The sequence below is a fragment of the Anas platyrhynchos genome, chromosome 24 (genome assembly GCF_047663525.1).
Source record: "Anas platyrhynchos isolate ZD024472 breed Pekin duck chromosome 24, IASCAAS_PekinDuck_T2T, whole genome shotgun sequence".
Lineage (NCBI taxonomy): Eukaryota > Metazoa > Chordata > Aves > Anseriformes > Anatidae > Anas > Anas platyrhynchos.
The window spans coordinates 6662629-6681410 of NC_092610.1; the positions used below are offsets into that span (position 1 = coordinate 6662629).

General features: G+C 51.8%; 1 protein-coding gene and 1 long non-coding RNA gene across 14 annotated transcripts in view; one reads left to right on the forward strand and one right to left on the reverse strand.

The window, feature by feature from the left end:
* The window catches only part of SCMH1 (Scm polycomb group protein homolog 1), a 70169-nt gene extending 52656 nt beyond the window's left edge, over nucleotides 1–17513 (forward strand). For 9 of the 13 annotated variants that reach the window (XM_027443686.3, XM_027443699.3, XM_072027297.1 and 6 more), the window contains 5 exons: nucleotides 336–521; nucleotides 6258–6389; nucleotides 11737–11940; nucleotides 13109–13251; nucleotides 15527–17513. In XM_027443686.3, coding sequence (XP_027299487.1) covers nucleotides 336–521; nucleotides 6258–6389; nucleotides 11737–11940; nucleotides 13109–13251; nucleotides 15527–15652 — 791 coding nt within the window. In that variant the 3' untranslated portion in view covers nucleotides 15653–17513. Of the gene's footprint in view, nucleotides 1–335; nucleotides 522–6257; nucleotides 6390–11736; nucleotides 12063–13108; nucleotides 13253–15526 lie in introns of those variants that run through there. The other 4 variants (XR_005260812.2, XM_027443696.3, XM_027443692.3 and 1 more) reach the window with 4 other exon arrangements.
* On the reverse strand, nucleotides 635–2795 carry LOC139999377 (uncharacterized). Its single transcript, XR_011804769.1, has 3 exons — nucleotides 2482–2795; nucleotides 933–997; nucleotides 635–819 (listed from the first exon to the last, which is right to left on the reverse strand). It is a non-coding gene; the product is annotated as an uncharacterized lncRNA (long non-coding RNA).
* Nucleotides 17514–18782: the final 1269 nt, after the last annotated feature.

An 18782-nucleotide genomic window follows, 5' to 3' on the forward strand; every position in this document is an offset into this window, starting at 1 on the left:
TCTCTTCCCCTACCCCCGAGTTTGAATTTTACTCTTAAGCCCCAGTTGACCCGGATGGCGGGAGTGCAGGCCCCTCCTTGAGCACCTTTCCGCTCCCGGTACCGCGGCTTCGCAGCCGTGCAGCCTGGTCCTGACAGCGGGTGCAGCAGGCTGGTTTTAGCCTGTCCCAGGGAGGCGAGCTCGCCAGCGCCCAGCCAGCGGAAGGCAGTGGCTTTTGTTTGCTCTAGTCTAGACCAGTGATGCTGAGATACAGAAGCTGGCTGTGCAGCCCTGGGCGTAGTCTCCTGCCTTTGCTGGGGGTTTACGTGTTGGGCTCTGTTTGTTTCTGTCTCCAGCTGTGTTTGATCGGGAACAGCACACTCTGAACCTGCCAGCAGTAAACAGTATCACCTACGTCCTCCGCTTCCTGGAGAAGCTCTGCCACAATCTCCGCAGTGACAACCTCTTTGGGAACCAGCCTTTCACTCAGAACAGCCACATGCAGCGCTCACACGAGTACGACCACGACAGGTATCTACCAGGTAGGAGTTGGGGCGGGGGCGGCGCTGTAGGGACCCCAGGTGCTCCGCGCCTTAACCCAGATTTTATCGTTAACTCAGGAGGCAGGAGCGTGTTTCCGAGCCCTCTCTGCAGGGTTCATCGCATCGCAGCAGTGTCATTCACATGCCCACAGGGCTCTTTTTCGCTTAGCATTCAACTTGCCTTATTTTCTGCCTGTCAGTCCGATTTCCATCTCTGCCTGTAGGTTTCCGTTCATCCGTGCTGTCTCCCTGTCTTCCCTCCTCTCCTCGTCCCCCGGTCCTTCCCGCTTCCTGTAATCTGATTAGAGTGACTTCAGCCAGCTAGGAATTAGTGAAAGCCTTTGCATAAGAAATGGAAGAGTGATAACAAGTAGTAGGTAAACTGTAATTAGGAATTTAATTAAATCCTACCTGAGCAGTTTCCAGCGTGGCTACAAATCTGCTGCCAGCAGTCCAGCCCTCAGCGGAAGCTCAGCCTGCTCGGGGATGGAAACACGCTGCAGCTATCCGAGGCAAAGGTGGCTTTGTTTTTCTTGGCGAGGCTAATGCTCCACTGCGTTGAAGCAGCACACCCCTGGCAAGATAGCTCATGCCACGATGCAAATCATCAGGCTGCAAAACTGCTTTTAAATGAAAGCACTGGGAAACAAGAAAAGCAGTAGTTTTCCCTACAAGTGCTATATGGTGGCAGCAACCCCGGGGCGACAGCTGCCTCCCAGGGCTGGCTGTGGGGCTCTGGGGGAGCTAATCCTGTAGGAGCTCTGCTTGTGAAGAGGATAGATGCTATCTACACCCTCGTTACATGGTTGACAAATGTCTCGTGCTGATCTGCTCTCCTGTTACGCATCCTTCACTCTCCAAGCCAGTGAATAACTGTTGTACCATTTGAGGTCTTTCAGAGTTAATCCTTTGGATAATTATGGCTCTTACATAAAGAGCAAGAAGAATTTCTAATGGAAAAGGATAAGGTCTTAGGAAAAACTGCTTAAGGGAAGATTGAAAAGTGTGAGGCTTAGGCACCTGGTGCTTTAGTGCTTCGTGCATTGTGCTCTGCTCTCTGTGCTCTGCTCCCCTGCCTCTCTGCTCTCTCCTGCTGCCCTCTCACTCCTGTGCTTCCAGGAGCCATCAGTGAGGATGGTGAAACCAGCTGGGTGGCATGGCCAGGCTGGTGTTCAAAGCACACGTGTCTGGGGAGGGGAATGGCAACAGTGCTCAGAGCATGAGGGTCTCGGGTGAGTGTCCTCTGCTTCCTCTGGCGCTGAGCAGCTGCCTGCAAGTTGGAGCTGTGCAGGGCCAGGAGCAGGGATTCTTGCTGTGGTGTAAGGAGAGCTGTAGGAGGCTGGTTGGCTGCTGTGGCAGGTAGTGGAGCGGCTGGACTAGTTGCTGGAACTAGAGGTTACCCCTCTAGCTGACCCCCAATTAGAAGAAATGTTTCCATGTTTCTGTGTGGATCTACCTTCTCATCATGAACTAGAGCAAAGCCAGAATGTGAGGAAGAGGGTCCTGTGTCTGGGCATGGCAGCAGGTGTGGGTGGAGAGGGTCCTGTAGCCCACATGGGGCTGGGAGCTGCCGTGGGATGTCACGGGTGTCTGCACCAAGGGCAGGGCAGGAAGGTAGGAGGAAAAGCGGGGGAAGTACAGGCAAGCACCAAACGTGGCACAGTCCTGAGATCTGCCCACTGGGAGCTCTTTGTTAGAGTGTTTGCCAGGATTAAAGATTAACCACAGTCTAGAGAAGTGATAACCCCTAGTCGTCTAGTTCACAGTGATGTCTCAGGGATCTAACACCTCTCTTAAGCGCCTGAAAGATGATAAACATCTGTGCATTACAGTGATTTCTGGTGAGGGCAAAGAAACAGTACCAGTAATGTTTAGAGCTTAGTGCTGGTCATGGAAGAATGAGGATGTGGTTTTATATTTGCTTAAATCAAACCGAGTGAGAAGGCTGCCATGGACTCACCTCCAGCTCCGTGTGTCTTGCTTTGTTTCCTGTGTGGCTCAGGCACTCATGTGCCTGAGCAGGCCAGTTCTTCCAGAAAACAGTCACTGGTGGGAACTGGTCTCGGTTCCCAGAACAAATGCCCGTAACCGTGACACGAGCACCGCCGTCGGTGTGCTGGGGGGCTCGTGGGTGTGCTTGGGGCAGAAGAAGCCTTCAGCAGCTGTAGGTCAGGCTGTGTTGCCATGGAGTTGCGACGTGGCACGCAGTCTCTGTAGGTCCTAGCCACAGAAGGCAGCAGGAATGGATCGAGTTACACATCAGGAAACTGTGGATTTGCAAGAAAATGGAAAGTTGATTATTGTTGATAGGAATAGAAGTGGGCTGGGAAATACTGTGAGCAGGTAGGTCTGATCTGGAGCTATCCGAAAACACGGACGGGATGAACCCTCTGCACCACTGAGTTGGGATCCTGTTATTATGGACACCACAGCATTGCTTCGATTAACTCTGGAGCTCTGTTTTTAATTAGTTGGGAATTAGTTTCTAGTCCAAATTTATTCTTGGGCTACTTGGTAACTGTGTCGTCTCGTCTTAGCATCGTCTTTTAGCTTGACTTAGTTCCCCTCCTTCTGGAGGCCGTTAGAAAGCAGTTGTATCCTGCAGGGGAGCTCGCCTTCCATCTGTGTTAGTAAGAAACACTCTCTGCTCTCCTCACGTAGTGTTGCTTGGGGTCAGACTTCAGTGAGGTGACCAGGGTGCTACCCAGCACTCTGGGGAAGATCTGGTGAGGGCCTGGTGCCACAGCACTGGCACCACCGTCTTCACAAGAAGCCACTTTTCATTGCTGCGTCCTTGTAGCAGGTGATGAGTGTCCCATGCTGGTCATGTACCCTGTTCTTCCCATCCATCATTGTCAGCTGCAGGTTCACAGCTTGCAGGTTAATGTGTCACATACATATCTGCGTTTTGCATCTGAACTTACCTCCTGTCTGGTACTCTGTTCTTTATTTTTTTTTTTCTAATCAAATACTGTCTTGTCTGGCCCAACTTAGGAAGACATCAGCAGATTTCATCAGTGAATTTCTAAGATCTGTGCCAAAGCTACTATAAAATATTGAATGTTGGTCTTCTATGACCAATGCCTTGCTGAATTCTAGGTAAATGAGATTGACCATGCTTCCGTTGTCTGATAAATGAGATATTTTCCCATGATACAGAAGCTGTTGGGTTAGTCACCTCTGATAAGTGCCTACTGCAGTATGTGCTGTGTGTAAGTGCAATGTTATACTTACCCTCCCTTCTGAACCTCTGAGAAGCCTTGCAGTACTGCTGAGGTCATACATAAGCATTCAGTTGCCTATATCGTTTTTCCCCTTCCTTTTTAAATGCTAGCACTGAATTTCCAGTCCTGCTGAGCAGTCCATCACTGAGTTTTGTTTGAAGTCACTGCTGCAGACCCATGCACCTTCTCTTTTGTTTTATTTCTGCTTCCTACTGCACCCTTATGCCCCTCCCCCCCCCCAGCTTGAGTAAATTTGGTTATTTGATTTTTCCTTCTTAGTCAATGGTGTGTGTTTTCATTCCTGTCCCATTTCTGTTAGCCTTTGGGCTTTGTCCCAGTGTTCAACATTGCTGCAATTGGAAGCAAAGCAGAAGGTGGCTTTGGTATGTCTGGATTCAGGTGGATGTCCCAAGCACATCTCCGCTGAGGCTCGTTGCGTAGCCATGCTCTGCAGACAGGGAGGAAGCAGCAGTGCAGCCAGGGCAAGTTACAGTGTCCTGAAGGGGCTGCTTTGATGGGACGAGCTGAGCAGAGCCTGACTGCAACACAGCCCCTCCTGGCAGCACAAATGCTGGCATGGTCAGATGTACTCCCTCCCCACAAACTTTCCAAGTTAGGGAGGTGAAATATTCCCCAAAGCTGATCCATAATTCACAGACAAGGACAAGCTTTTTTCCCAGTCTTTACCTTTCTGCATGACGTCCTCTAGCTCTGTACCCACACACTTGTTACTTTTGCAGTGGAGGACATAGTGCTGTCTTTTCCTTTGCATTGTCAGAAGACAGAGTTCAAAGTTCACATCGTCCCTGTACGTGCTGTCCTCTGAGGCGTACATCTCCTGGCTGAGCAGGTCCCTTTCGTTTCCTGTAAATGATCTGCATGTTCTCAGCATCCTTCTCTAAGTGATCCCTCTCCAGTTAGATGTGGGGTCCTTTCCTGCCAGCTTTCCCTCACTGATAATACACATTCAAGAGGTTTAAGGCATCCTTTGAAATAAGGGCATTTTCTTTTTCTCCTGATGATCCACAGCATGCAGCTGTGTGTGCATATCTATTTCCGTATTTTCTTAAAAACGGCCATTTAAACTGAGAAACCCTGACTGCAGACCTGCTTTGGTTTATCCTTCCTTTAATTTGCCTTGACTTACTTTCTAATTCCCTGCATTATTTTCAACAACCTGACCTTCTGTGTGTTTGTATTACTTTTACAATCAAAAATTTTTAAAAATACCTGCCCCCCCCCCAAAAAAAAAAAAAAGATAAAAGATAAAACCTTTAAAAAAATCACCTTTTGTTGCGGTTCTGTGACTGTTTGGTGAAGAAATGCATCCTATTCTACATTTAAAAATATCCAAAGACATTACTAAGAGCGTTTGTTTCTCATCTCTGTCTGGGCAGTGAATGTTTCTTACGGGGAACTGTCCTGAGGACAGTGCTAATCTTTCTAATAGTATTTCAGTGGTTTTTGACCATAGTTGTAGGGAGTCCAGGGGCCTCAGTAAAAGCAGCTTCTTTCCTTTCCCAAAAGGATTTTGATAAAACAAGTGCTTTTATCTACCTTCATGTTTCTTGTTAGCCAACTAAGCTGTGACTGCCTGATGCTTCCCACCCATCCTTTCCTTTGTGTCTTCGTTTTGTGTAACACATCTCCGTTGGTGTCTGGTCCTACCCACTCCTCGCCGTATTTGTCACCCCTCCAGTCCCCTCCCATCCCGCACCAGTGGCTCGAGCTGCTGCAGGCTCTCGTCTGGCTCCTGGCATTCGTCTCCCAGCATTTCACCCCTTGGTGCAGGGTGCCCGCTGCAGGCTGGCACGCATCGCCTCGTGCTGGCCGTACCCCGCGCTGTGCCCACACGGGGCAAGGTCGCCACCAGCCGTACCGCTGTCGTTGCTGCTGTCCTGTCCGTGTGAGCAGTCCCATTCTCTGTGTCCATCCGTGCAGTGACGTTGTGTGCTCAGCATTTCCATCTGTGAGGGATGCCTCGAGGCCTGGCCCGGTGCCTGCGGTGCCGGGTGGCTGGGTCTTGGCACCTTGTAACCCTACCGCTGGGGTGGAAGAGTGGCAGGGACAGCTGTGGCTCTGGGGGTGCCGTTCAGGGAAAGACTGAAAATTCAAGCACAGTTAAATCAAGTGGTGCCTGTGGCATAGAGTGTCTGCAAATTGTCTGAGGGCTGCAAGTGTCCAAAAGGTGAAGAGACTGGGGTGGAGGAGGAATCATGTGGGAGATGAGCCAGAAGGAGAAAAAATTAAATGAAGCTGATCAAAGGTGCCATTTGGGGTGAAGCATGGCAAAAAATGGCTCCAGATCCTTGTTAGGTTCATCCCCACCCTTTTTCTCTGTGAAACTCACAAAGCAAAGTACAGAATGGTAAGCGCTGACAGCTGTAGCTGGGTTGCAGTTCCAGCAGGCTGTTACCAGACTGGTGGTGCACAAGAGTCGCAAGTGACTCTGGCAGGGCTGAATTTCCCAGAAAATCTCCACTCCTAAATAGGGCTTGTTCTCTTTTCCTAGACAGAAGCAGTTCGTTAGACGGCACTCTGCAGGGACCAGGCCGGGGTACAAAGCGATATTCCCAAGATTCCCCTCCATACAGTGCTCCTCTCTCCCCCAAGTTACCAAAGAATGACCGTCACCCTTTGGAAGGTGAGCACAGTGTCTCTTCCCAAAGCTGGCTGTTTATAGCAACTTGTAACAGATGCAGCAGAACCTCACTGCAATGCCAGCCCAAGCTGTGGGCTTAGGAAGTCTGCTTTGCTTTGTCTCTTTTGGCATGGGTCGGTGCGTGGTGTTTCAGAGAGAAGAAGAAACTGTTGTACACTGAGGCAGGTAGCCCAAGCAGTTGTGCAAGACATGTGAAATGCAGGCAGAATTCCTTCTAACCCTGATAGCAATCAGCTAATACCATAAAACCTGGGGTTTAATTACCTATATTTTAGCTTCCATTGCTATATATGGTATTAAAGGTCATAAAACTGTCCAGTTGCTTCAGTCAATCTCCCCCTGATTTTTTTCCATGATGGTTTGTTTGCTGCAGTGTTTTCTACAGATGCTGATGTGCAGCTGTCTGGCTGGGAACTAGTGCCCTTTCCCAGGATCCCATCGTGTTCCTCACAACCCTCACTAAATAACACGGCACGTTTCACTACCGTGTGCTTCACCAGCTAAACCAAACCTCCTGCAGCACTGCTGCTGCCTGCACCATCAGCCAAATAACTGATGCAGATGTGCTCTGCCACATTCTCAAAAGTAATTGCAGAAATAACCTCTTTGGTACGTGGTCCATAGGTTTCACTTGCATGTGCAGGTCGTGGGCTTCCAGGGGGTCTGGGTAGCTGGAGGACTGTGAGCCTGAGGAGTCCTCAGTAAATATGCTTCCACCTTCCCTTTTGTTCTGAACTATTAATGCTCCATAATGCAGAGTGGAGGTACAGCTTTCCTAAAGCCCTTTAATTGATGGCAAAATCTGTCAAGTGGTTAGTCTCAGTTCTTTGTAATAAGTTCCTGAAAAATTGCTGGAGTCTGTTAGCTGGGCTCTTAGTTCAGTTGCTTCGTGCTCTGTTGCTGTCCTGCTAGAGTCACTGTTTCTGCAGTTGTTGCTGAGTTTGCTGGGCTTGGGCTGTTGATCCCAGATTTGAGAGTCAGCAGCCTCCTGTGCACTCTGGTGCAGCTTAGTCTTCGTGCCTCACCATGCTCTGTGCTCTTCCAATCACAGCTGATCTGAACTTGCACCCTGTGACGGACAGGTTCAAATGGCCTTAGTACCTAAATCGATCAAAGCTGTGGATTTGTCACATAGCTGATGTGAAGAACAAGGTGACTGTGGGACTGTCCCATGTATACTGACAAGTTGAAAGTTGTTCCCTAGAACCCAATCCCTCTATCACCTCTTGGTACACATTCTTCTTGGTGTCCTCTAATCCATCAGCCAGTGCACACGGGTAACCACTAGCAAAGCACGTCAGCTCCTACTGTCCGGGCAGTGCCTTGCTGTTCTTGGGGGGGCTCTAAAATTAAGGTGCCTTGCTTAGGTGGTATCACAGACTCTCTGTATTGTCAGTCAAAGGGATTCTGTAACAAGTAATTCTGAGTAGGAACCTAGTTAGGTTGTCTGGAAGGTTGAGTCTGCTTCAGAGTGTATTCAGGTATCTTTTGGCTTTTGAATGTGGCGTGCCATCTAGATGCCCAGATTATTGCAGCCTCTTCGGTAAAAGTAGAGACAAGTGTGCAGACTGTGTGCCTTCATGTGAAGGTGGTGATTCTCGTGGTTTGTGAACTTCCTACAGAAACTTGGTCTTGGTCCATTCTTGGTTCAAGCAGGAGATATACAGGGCGGAGAGAAACAAGGTACAATTCTAAATCCCTTTGAGAAATTCAATTTTATCCTGCAGGCAATCAATTAATGGCCCGTTCCACTATGAAATTTAAGCAGAAGCAGGGATATTTGCATTTCAGAGAATGTTTTTTAAGAACTTGAGCCCGAAGTACTCAGATAGGTGTATTTCCTGAGCAAGGAGGTGTCTGCTCATGGTGTGGCACACTGCAGCACCTGAGCTATTTCTAGTTTGCCAAACTGACAGCAGTGAGTAGCAGGGGGAAGTCTCCATTCATTGTGCCCTTGACAGGAAGGCAGAAAGACAAGAAGGGGATCTCTTCATATATTGTTTTTCTTCTTACACTCACTGCTATTAATGTAGCTTTTTGCTAAAAAGCTGCAGTTCCAGCACAGTGGGGACCCCCTTTTGAAAGACTATCATTTGTTGGAAACAGTGGGTGTTTAGTAGTTGTGCAAATCAGATTTGTGCTTGTGGCCAAACTGTGTTTTAGCAGTAAAACTGCACTCTTGAATCTATAGCATTATTTGTTTAATTAAACTTTAATTATCTGCTCCCTGCCTCTCCACCACTAATTGTGGCATGTTTTCCTACAATGCTCCAAAAGCAAGCCTGTATTTAAAACTAGCAGTTCATATAAGAAATCTGCCTAAGAATTAACCACCTCCTCCTCCCTCCAAAAACTAGTTATCAAGGGCAGAAGGATTCTGGATAGTGTGTGTGCCTGAAAGCAGTCTGTGCGCTGCCACCTGCAGAAGCATGTTGTCTTCTGCTGTAGCTGATTCACAGAGCTAGTCAAAATTTTCCCTTTGCTTTGTTTCCCTCTCCCCTCTCTGACGGTATCATTTGTGTAAGCAGCTCCCTGTGTGTTTGCATTTTTAAGAAAGTTCGAGACCTCTCTTGCACTGACCCTACCAAGAAGCCTCCAGCTCTGCTGCAGTATTTACAGCACAACCAAGCACTCACCAACCCTGAGACAGGGAACCTGAGGATGAGTGTGCAGCTTTAATTCTAGGCAAAAAAGCAGTGCTCCCAAGTTGTGTGGCTGCATGCTCTTCTTCGGATGTTTGATCATGAGCACGTGTGAGAACATGATCACATATTTGAAGAACGCATCACAGAGCATTCACGTCAGAATAATGACAGCGTGTTAATTGTTGAGTTAAATATGTTTCGAGGGTGAGTTCTGGATCCTTAGTGTTGCACCGACACGAACCTATGCATGTGGTCTTCCAGCCTCCCAAGCTGCAGCCTTCTCCAGCCGAGCTCTGAAATTCTGCTGACAAACATCCCTCTGCATGAGCTTCGGTGTCGTCATTAGCAGTTGGACACGCACTTCTGCCTGACCCAGCACATCTGGGGCTTCCTGGCAAGCTGAGGCTGTGCGTCACTCGCAGAGGGAGTCGTGTTTCCCTGGAGGCTGGAGCTGAGCTGCACAGACCCCTGCCTGTGCCATATCTCTGCTGTGCCTGCCCCTGTCCTGCCACAAGGCACGCAGAGCGGTGCAGCAGGCTGTGCCCCCCAGCTGCTCTCACGCCACCGCACGTTCCAGGAGTCAGACGTAACCCTTTGCACAGATGTTCCAAGAAGTGTGTATGAAATGGGAAGTGATTTGTGTTTCAAGAAAAACTGTCCTGATGTTGGAGAGGAAACCCAAGGTAGCTTCTGCGAAGGGGCTCCTATGAAGAGCCAGTGGTGCAAATCGCATCCACTGCGTGTCTGGGCTCAGGACAGGGAGTCTCAGTCTGCCTTGGAAGCAGGCAGCCAGCTCAGTGCTGGGTTTGCACCCAGTTTTGTGCTGTTCCAGTGTGGAACAGGAGTGACGGAGGAGTGCAGAGTTATTCAGGAACAGTCATGAATCAGAACCCCTTGTCTGATTCACAGAGAGCAAGTGAAAACACATCTTCCCACATGGGAAACTGCTGGCACGCCGGCCAGCAAACATCACCCAGAGAGTATCAGTCTTTACATGAGCACTGGTTCTGCTCCTTAAGGATGTGCTGTTGGTTTCTAAGAACATCACAGTGGCCTAAGAGCAAATAAATGCAGAAGTGCCTCAGATGCAGAGCAGCAAAACTCACAAGATGGAGCATTGCATTTATGAAGGTGATAAGCTCACACCTGCTTCACTGGACTGCTGAGCAGCCAGGCAAAAAGGGGTGTTTGTATCTTACGACATAATGAGGTGCTGCCTGGCAAGCTGAGGTCTGCCCACCCACAGCTGAGCTTGCCCCTGGGTTCTCTGCTCAAATACAGACAGCAACAGCACCAAAAACAGAGGATCCCACTTCACAGAATAGCCTTGGAGTTCATAGGAAACAAAGAAAGTAAATTGCTTCCAGGAGAAGGTTGGCAGGGCCCAGCCTCTGGAGCACTTGGGTTTGGGCTCAGGCAAGCTGCATCTCCCTTCTCTGGAGCATAAAAGCGTCAGCCTAGCAGAAATGCCTGGGCAGAACTTTTGGGTTTCATGGGCTGTGACGCCAGCTCAGCACCCGCACCACCATCCCACTTCAGCACCAGTTGTGCTGGATTTTCTCCTGCTGGAGCAGCTCCCAAGGCTTCCCCTTCCTCGCAGCCTGCTGCAGCGTTTGGGTGGGTGCTGGTGAAGGTGCTGCAGTTTCCAGCCAGGCGCAGTGGCACAGCCCAGAGGAGTACATGTACACAGGAACCACGCCTCGTAGGAGACACTTTCCAGCTGTGCAAACTTGCCAGGTTTTTCATGATAAAGAACCCAAGAATTTGAGGATGATTCATAAAGCACCAGCTCCACCTGGACTGAGATTAGGTTGCATTGTGCCATAGTAAAACCTACAAACGTGGTCCTAGGATGTAACCATCCCAGTATAACAGCAAAGGGAAATCTTGCCCAGAGGTTCACTTGCTGGTATGCAGATCTCAGTGGAACATCATCCAGGGCAGCTTTCTCCATTCCCCACCCTGGAAGGGCTGGTGAGGAGGCCAAGCAGGCAGTTGGACCCCTGCCTGGGGAGAGCCTTCTGTCCTGCCCCAGCGATGGGTGCTGGTCACCAGCTTCATTGTGCACTGAAGGGCCCAGCCGCAAGGCAGGAGGGGTGCACAGCTGATCCCCACTTCTGGGTGCTGCCCCATGCCACTGCTGGCCATGATGGGGCAGGTGAGCTGCTCGGAGGAGCCTGCTGCTCCCTCCTGCTCTGTGTGTGCTGCTGTCCACTCCAAGGCATGAGTCTGGCTAAATACCCCCACAGTCCCAATGGCCCAGGCCGTTCCCTTGCACACTGATGCCCATGATGTGTGGGCCTTGAGTCTGAAATGCAGGGAGCTTCCTCTCCCAGCTCAAAGCAGTCGTGGAAGCAGTAAGAGGCTGCAGGAATGCAACCTGGAGCTGGTGGTGGCATTAGCAGAGTAGCTGTTGCTCAAATCTGGGTATCAACCGTTACCGCTGCTCCCTGGTTGGACTGGAGCTTGCCAGGCAAACACCAGGCCGCAGTGCTTTAGGCGTGCATATTGCAGTTTGGGTACTTTGGAGGAGCCCCTCAGTGCAGCGGTGTGACACCTGCTCCTGCAGCCGCGTGTACGCCCTGCATGGTGCTGCCTTGCCGCGGCTCTGCTCACTGCTCTTGAGCCGTGACGTGGGGCTGCGTGGCATTCATGTGCACTGATTGCAGCTTGGTGCGTTCCAGGTGAAACCTTTGTTCTGGGAGATGGCCTCCCAGGGCCCTTGGAGCCTCGCCTGGACCCCATGGACTCTGCCTTGAACTCTGTCAATTCATCCAGCCACAGCAGGAGCTCCAGAGACTATCGCCTGCAAGGATACAGGCACCTGCACCAACCCTCTAGCCTCACTCAGGGCAGTACCTCTGCCTTGCGTAGGCTTAGCTCTGGGGGTAAGAGAGTTAAGAAGCCAGCCCTCCGATTGTAAATCTGGCAATAAAGGGCTTTTCTAACTGCAGTTACATCTTTCTAACTTCAGCAAGTACCAGAGACTGGCCTCTACACTGTTAAACAGGTAGTCTGTTAGGTTTAACAGTAGTTCTAGAGACGTGGCAGATGGGTGGGTGGAAATACGGCCAGGAGGTGCTCGCAGGGTCAGCTCTGTGGCTTGGTGACCAGCTGGGACGTGGAAGGCAGTGGACAGGGAGGAGCAGGCAGGAGATGAATTTGTGAGCATGGGCAGGGGCTGTCAGAGCGGTAATTGGGTGTCAGCGAGGATGGCTGGGGAGCGGTCAGTGCGATGGGAACTGTCTGGTTAGGGTGGGAGCTGGCGGGGGTGGCCAGGAGGATGGGTGGATGCACTAACGGTGCTTGTGTAGAGGAATAGCATCAGGAGAGCTGTTAACTGCAGTAAATCACGTATCAAATCCAGGTGTTTGCAAGAAAAAGTTGTAATTTCGTGTGCATGGTGTCAGTAAAAGATTCTAAAAAGCTCAGGCTGCTGATGCCGCGATCTGTCTGCTTCCCCCCCATCTGTGCATACAGGCATGGGAGTTGAAACAACTGGCTGTGCCAGGCCAGCGCTTTGAGAGCAGGATTGTGTTAGCTCAGGCAGTGTTTCAAGGCAACAGAATTCTGAACGTGGGCTCAGTCCAACAGAAAATGCAGCCGATGAAAATGTAGAGTAACTTTGCCGTGTTACAACTGCTAAAGGTGGTGTTCTGGGCAGGGGGGGAGGGCAGGAGCAGTGCTCGGGGAGAGGAGTGGGAGTGGAGAATTGTCTGCAAAGCAGGGAAACAGCAGCTTGGCAAAGAAGAGTGGGAATGTGGAGCAAGCCTCATATGAAGGACGAGGGCAATGGGAAGTGGGGTTTTAGGGTGAGTAACAGGGCTAGATATAGAAGGCTGCCCCAGAAGTAAGGCATATGGAGAGAGAAAGTCCTTTGGTGCTAGCCCTGTGCCTCAGGACTCTCTCGAGTATGGCGTGGTTGTGCCCTTCACGTTGTCTCTGCCAGTGCTTTGAAAGAGGAGACTGAATGGTAGCTTAGGGTGAATGTCTGCTGCAACGCTGCTGCGGTCACACTTGGAGTAACTGCTGCTGTCTCGCAAATTACACCCCCAGGTTCAGACAGATACCTTGGATCTCGGGATGTCTCGCGGCTGAACAGCCGAGACCCCTCGTCCTGGACAGTGGAGGAGGTGATGCAGTTCATTCGAGAAGCAGATCCACAGCTGGGACCCCACGCTGACCTCTTTCGAAAACATGTAAGTATGTCTGTGTGTGTGTGTATGCACATGTGTGTATGTGTGTATTATATATGGGTGGGGAACATACTCCTGATGAGGAAAGTCTGGGGGAGTCAGAACGGCAGCACTTCACACTAGTTTTGTGCTGAGGAAAATATCTTAAAAATCCTACTTGAATCACGTCTGGGATTGGGATCTTCTCACTCAGAAATTGCAGAGGGGAAGACGTCTCAGCCCGGTTAAAGCTGCAGTGATGCTGCCTTTGTGCGTGCAGAGAGCTCATCTTGGAGCTGGATTTGAATTGTAGCACCAAAAACACACAAAACTCTTCATCCTGGAATCCTAAAATTCACTTCATAGCAAATTTCTTCTGGCAAGAAACATGTTCCAAGTGGAATTCACTCTGTGAATTGCAGTTAGACTCCAATAAAAAGGGGTCTTCTAAGGCTCTGATTTTCGTTCATACCTTTAAGTGCAAAATAGCTGCAGATATACAGCATGGAATTTGTACAAAGAAATCTACAAAAATTTTGTCACCTTCATGTCTTGGTTCCTGCCAGTTCGTCTGTCCTCTACCTTTTCCTTCAGTTCACTGCCTGGTAGTGCCTGTGAAGTCAGAAAAGCAGTGGGAGGAAGTCCTTGCTGTGAGCTGGAGGCGGCGCAGCTCGTGTGCCAGCCGGGGGAAGCATCTCCCCCCCTCACTGCCTTAGGGCTCGTTGCAGGAAGGGGAGCCCACACTCGGTGTCTCCCAAGCGTGGCTTTCTGTGCTGAGCGTGCTCACGTCTGTGTTCGTGGTGCAGCTGGAGTCAGACCTCCATGCAGGTCTGTGGGGATTTTGCAAGCTGGGGCTGTTCAGAGCCCTTCCCCAGGCAGGAGGAGAGGCAAGTGTGGCATGTGCTAGGCTGAGACACGCGCTCTTTGCTCTTTTTTTTTTTTTTTTCCTTAATGAGTTCTATTTTAGAATCACCAGTAATTGAAAAATATTTTAATTATGCAAGAGTGTTCAGCTCTCCACTAACGGATTACAGCCCCTGGTGCTGGCAGTCCTGAGGAAGCGCTTAGTTTTCACTTCAGGAAAGGAAGAACAGAACAAATCCAGTACAGGAGATCCTGCTAGATGTGAGACCTAGCTGAGTGTCAACACAGGACAGAGTTTTCTATTGTTAGAGGCTGTGATATTTACTAAAAGTAAATGCAGTAGTAAACATTTTCTTCATGGCAACTTGTCCACTGCAAAGCTCTGAGCCAAGGAAAAGAGTGCTGCAAGGGATGACAGCCTGAAAAACATCTGCTAGCAGACGCTAAGTGCAAAGCTGCTCCCCAGTTTCTTCAAGCTTCATGATCCCTTCCCTCTTTGAGCCTCTGCGAGGGGCATGTCTGGCTCCGCTCTGAGGCAGGAGGTACTTCTGTAAGCCATGCTGCTGAGACCAGGCCTTCTGGAGGTGAGATGCTCCACTTCCCTGCCAGCTGCAGGGCATTTGTTTAGAGACTCCAGACAACTTTGCACATTGTGGCCTTCTCTTTGGGTTTACAGATTTCTGTCTCTTGCCTCGTTTCTCCAGCCTTGACTTCACCATGGCTATTTTTCACATAGAATCACAGAATTTCTAGGTTGGAAGAGACCTCAAGATCATCGAGTCCAACCTCTAAATGATGAAGTCTAGTTAGCAGCGTGCTGCGTGCATGGCAGTAGGATGGCTCTCAGGGCACATCCTTTCCCAGGACATTTTCCCTGCACCAAGGCATCAATGCCCTTGAGTGAGAGGCTGCTCCCAAGCATGGCCGCTCTGCTCAGGGGGTTCTGACCACCAGCTCAGCACAGCTCCTGTGCGTTTTCTGCCCCACAGCATGGGTCCAGCAGGTGTGCCACCACCATGTGGCGTCCTGGCCATGTCCCCTGTGCCACAGGCAGGGCTGGGGGCAGGATGCCCACACCAGGATGCGGAGGCTACATACAAGCCGCCTCCTTTGCTGTTGAACGATGCGCTGTGCTAACTGTGCTGTTTCAGCCGTCAGTGTTGTGGGCACAGCCTGGCTAACAGGCAGGGTTTGGGCAGGGACCTGTCAGCAGTACAGCTTGCTGGGCTGCTTGTGCAACAGTTCACGCTTGACGAACGCAAACATGAATGAGCCATGAGAACAAAATCCTGCCTGTCCTGAGGTGCCAGCAGCAGCCAGAGCCAGAAGGCACTCCTCGCTTGTCCATTGGTTTGTGTTTCCCTGGGCAGCTGGGATACTGGGAGGCTGGAGGGCTGAACAGGGCTCTGACAGGTGCTGTTTCTCCTCCTTGCAGGAGATCGACGGGAAAGCGCTGCTCTTGCTGCGGAGCGACATGATGATGAAGTACATGGGGCTGAAGCTGGGGCCAGCCCTAAAGCTAACCTACCACATTGACAAGCTAAAGCAAGGCAAGTTCTGAGAGGACGCTTGGCAGGACAGATCCTGGAAGCTCTGCTCCTGGCCACCCACACCCGCACTCACCTGCAGACAGGTACGCATGCACACACACCCATCCACGCTGCCGACGGACGCCTCTCCGACCCCAACCTGCTGCAGGGACCAGCCGTCCGCCCCTGCCCCCGGCAGCCAGGCCCCGCAGGCCTTGGCAAGGAGGCCGGCACGCGGCTGGCCCTGGGCTCCGCACCCAGCACGTCGTGGACGTCCAAGCACCGAGCTGGTGCCACTCTGCAGGCTTCCAGTCCCACCGTTCTGGGACTGAGGAGCTGCTCTGGGCAGGAGCAGTGGCAGAGACCTCAGGACAGGACTTGTGCTGGCTCCTCTCCCTCTCGCTGTGCTGCAGGAGCACCCAGCTGGCCCTGTTCTCCTGGCCTCGCCTGCCCCAGGTGGCCCGTGGTGCCCGGCCCCCTCGGACGCTTTGCGCTTTGCTGTGCCCCCGTGGGCAGCCTGTGAGAGGGACAGCGCCTGCGACCGCACTCGGCCCTCGTAGCATGGCGGCTGGCTTAGAGCAGCAACCACCCCGCTCCCCGTCTTCCACAAGAGCCCATCTGCCCCCTCCGGGGCACCCTCACGGCCCAAGCACTGCCTGCCCCTCCCCTCCTGGCTTTCCATGTGCTGGGGCCGCCAGGCTGGTGAGGAAGGCCTTTGTATTTATTTCTGACTGGGGAAGCTGGGGACGCCATGCGGCCAAGGAGATGGAGTGAGCCACGGGAGAGCCAAGGAGCGTGTCTGGGTCTAGCGTACCCGTGGCAAGGACACATCTGGGTCAGCATTGAAGGCTGGCTGGATGCTGTAGGACTCAACTGATCCTTCTCTCCCGCTTTTCTTTCTCTTCTCTTTTTTTTTTTTTTTTTTTAATAAGGAGTTTTCTGTTTAAAATGTTTTTGTACCTGTTGTTGAACTTGCAGCTCTTGGTTTAGTCAGAGGTGCAAAGGTTCGTCTTCCCAGGGACCCTCCTGGTCCTCTTGTGTCTCGCTCCGTCCCAGCTCGGCATTGGCAAGAGGCTGTCGGGTCTGGCAAGGCAGAGGATCCCGGTCTGGTGACCAGCCCTTGCGTTGCTCTTTCTGTGAGGGTTTTGCCCTGCCCAGGGGCACCTGTTTGTTTCAGACAGTCTAATGTATTTATTTTTGATGGCACTTGAGCAGTAATCCTCTGTCCCAGATACGTTACTGCAGCTGCAGAAGTACCCGAGCGGAGGCTGCCCGCTTGTGCCAAAACTGCATCCCCGGGGAGCCAGGCCCGGGCCGCTGGGTCCCTGCCGCGTCTCCTGCCCTGGGGCAGGGCTGACTGGGGAGCGCTGCCGTGCAGCCGGTGCACAGGCGCTTCCTTCCTGCAATGACCAAAGGGGGCACGGGGATCTCCATTGCAAGCACTTCTGCCATTAGGTCACCCTCTTTTCATACAGAGAACGTCTCACAAACCCTTCCCTGCAACCCTCAAGGGCCCTGGGCAGCAGCAGGAAGGGTCCCCGTGGCAAGCCGGTCTCTTCTCCAGTCTCTTGCACTGGGTCAGGTTTACCCCTAAGGGGAAAGTTGCAAAAAAAAAATATAAGCCGCAAGCCCTAAATGAAAAGGCTTTTTGTTGTACAGCAAGGTCTCTGCTGCACTCCCTGCTCCTGCACCAGTGTCTTCAGAGGGAGGTGGGACTCTGGTCACTTCACGGAGCCCCGTCACTCCCAGCACTGGCCCTGGGATGCCCCTCGTTTGTATCCGATTCTGATCCCGCTGGCCCGCTGCTGACAGGTCCCCATGCGGGGTCAGCCAGTGCTTTCCTCTGCACTTATTTTATGTTGATTTCTTTATAAATAAAAGAATAACTAAATACGTTTCCTCACTGCTGATTGTGTGCACTGGGGGTGGAGGGGGGGGTGCATAGCTGGGCCCCTGTCAGCATTTCCACAGGTACCTGCTGTGGGGGCATGTCTGGGCGCTATGGGAATGGGGTCAGGCAGTGGGGCAGGACAGACGGACAGATCCCTGGCTGCCCCACAGGCACTGCTGGGGGGGGAGCGGGTACAGCAGGTCCTGCACCACTTCTGAGAGGTTGGAGGCGCTTTATGACTCCATGGGTGGCACTGCCTTTCTGGAGCCAACCCAGGGCCCTCTGGCATAGACTCACGGACTGTCTTGGACTGGAAAGGACCTTAGAGACCAATTCCAATCCCCTGCCATGAGCAGGGACCCCTCCCAGCAGCCCAGGCTACCCCTAGCCCCATCCAGCCTGGCCTTGGGCACTGCCAGGGATGGAGCACCCACAGCTCCTCTGGGCAGCCAGGGCCTTACCACCCTCACAGTAAAGAATTTCCACCTATCTTCATTCCCCTTTGTCCTCTCACTGCAGTCCCTAACAGAGTTTTCCTGTAGCCCCCTTTAGGTACTAGAAGGCCTCTGTGAGGTCTCCCTGGAGTTTTCTCCGAGCTGAACAACCCCAACTCCCTCAGCCTGTCTTCACATGAGAGGTGTTCCAGCCTCTGAGCAGCCCTCTGAGCATCTTTGTGGCCTCTGCTGGACTTAACCAACCAGGTCTATGATGTCTTTCCTGTGCTGGGGGCCCCCCAGCTGAACACAGGGCTCCAGGTGACGTCTCATGAGAGCAGAGCAAAGGAAAAGAATCTCCCTGCACTGCTGGCCACACTTTTTGTGCAGCCCAGGACATGGCTGGCCGCCTGGGCTGCAGGCACACGTTGCTGACTCATGTCAAGTTTTGCATCCACCCTATCCTCTGCAGGGCTGCTCTCTATCCCCTCATTGCACAGCCTAGGATCCATGTTTGGGATTGCCCCTTGCACTTGGCCTTGCTGAACCCCATGAGGTTCACACAGGCCCACCTCTGGCTCCCATCCACCCTTTCCCTCTGGCGTGTCGACTGCATGACACAGCTCGGTGTGACCTGCAAACCTGCTGAGCGTGCACTCAGTTTCACTGTGTCACCAACAAAGATGTTAAATAGTGCTGGTCCCAGAACTGACCCCTGAGGAGCACCACTTGTTACTGATCTCCACCTGGACATGGAGCAGTTGCCCACAACCCTTTAGTGCAACCATCCAGCCAGTTCCTTACCCACGGAGTGGTCCATCTATCAAATCCATGGCT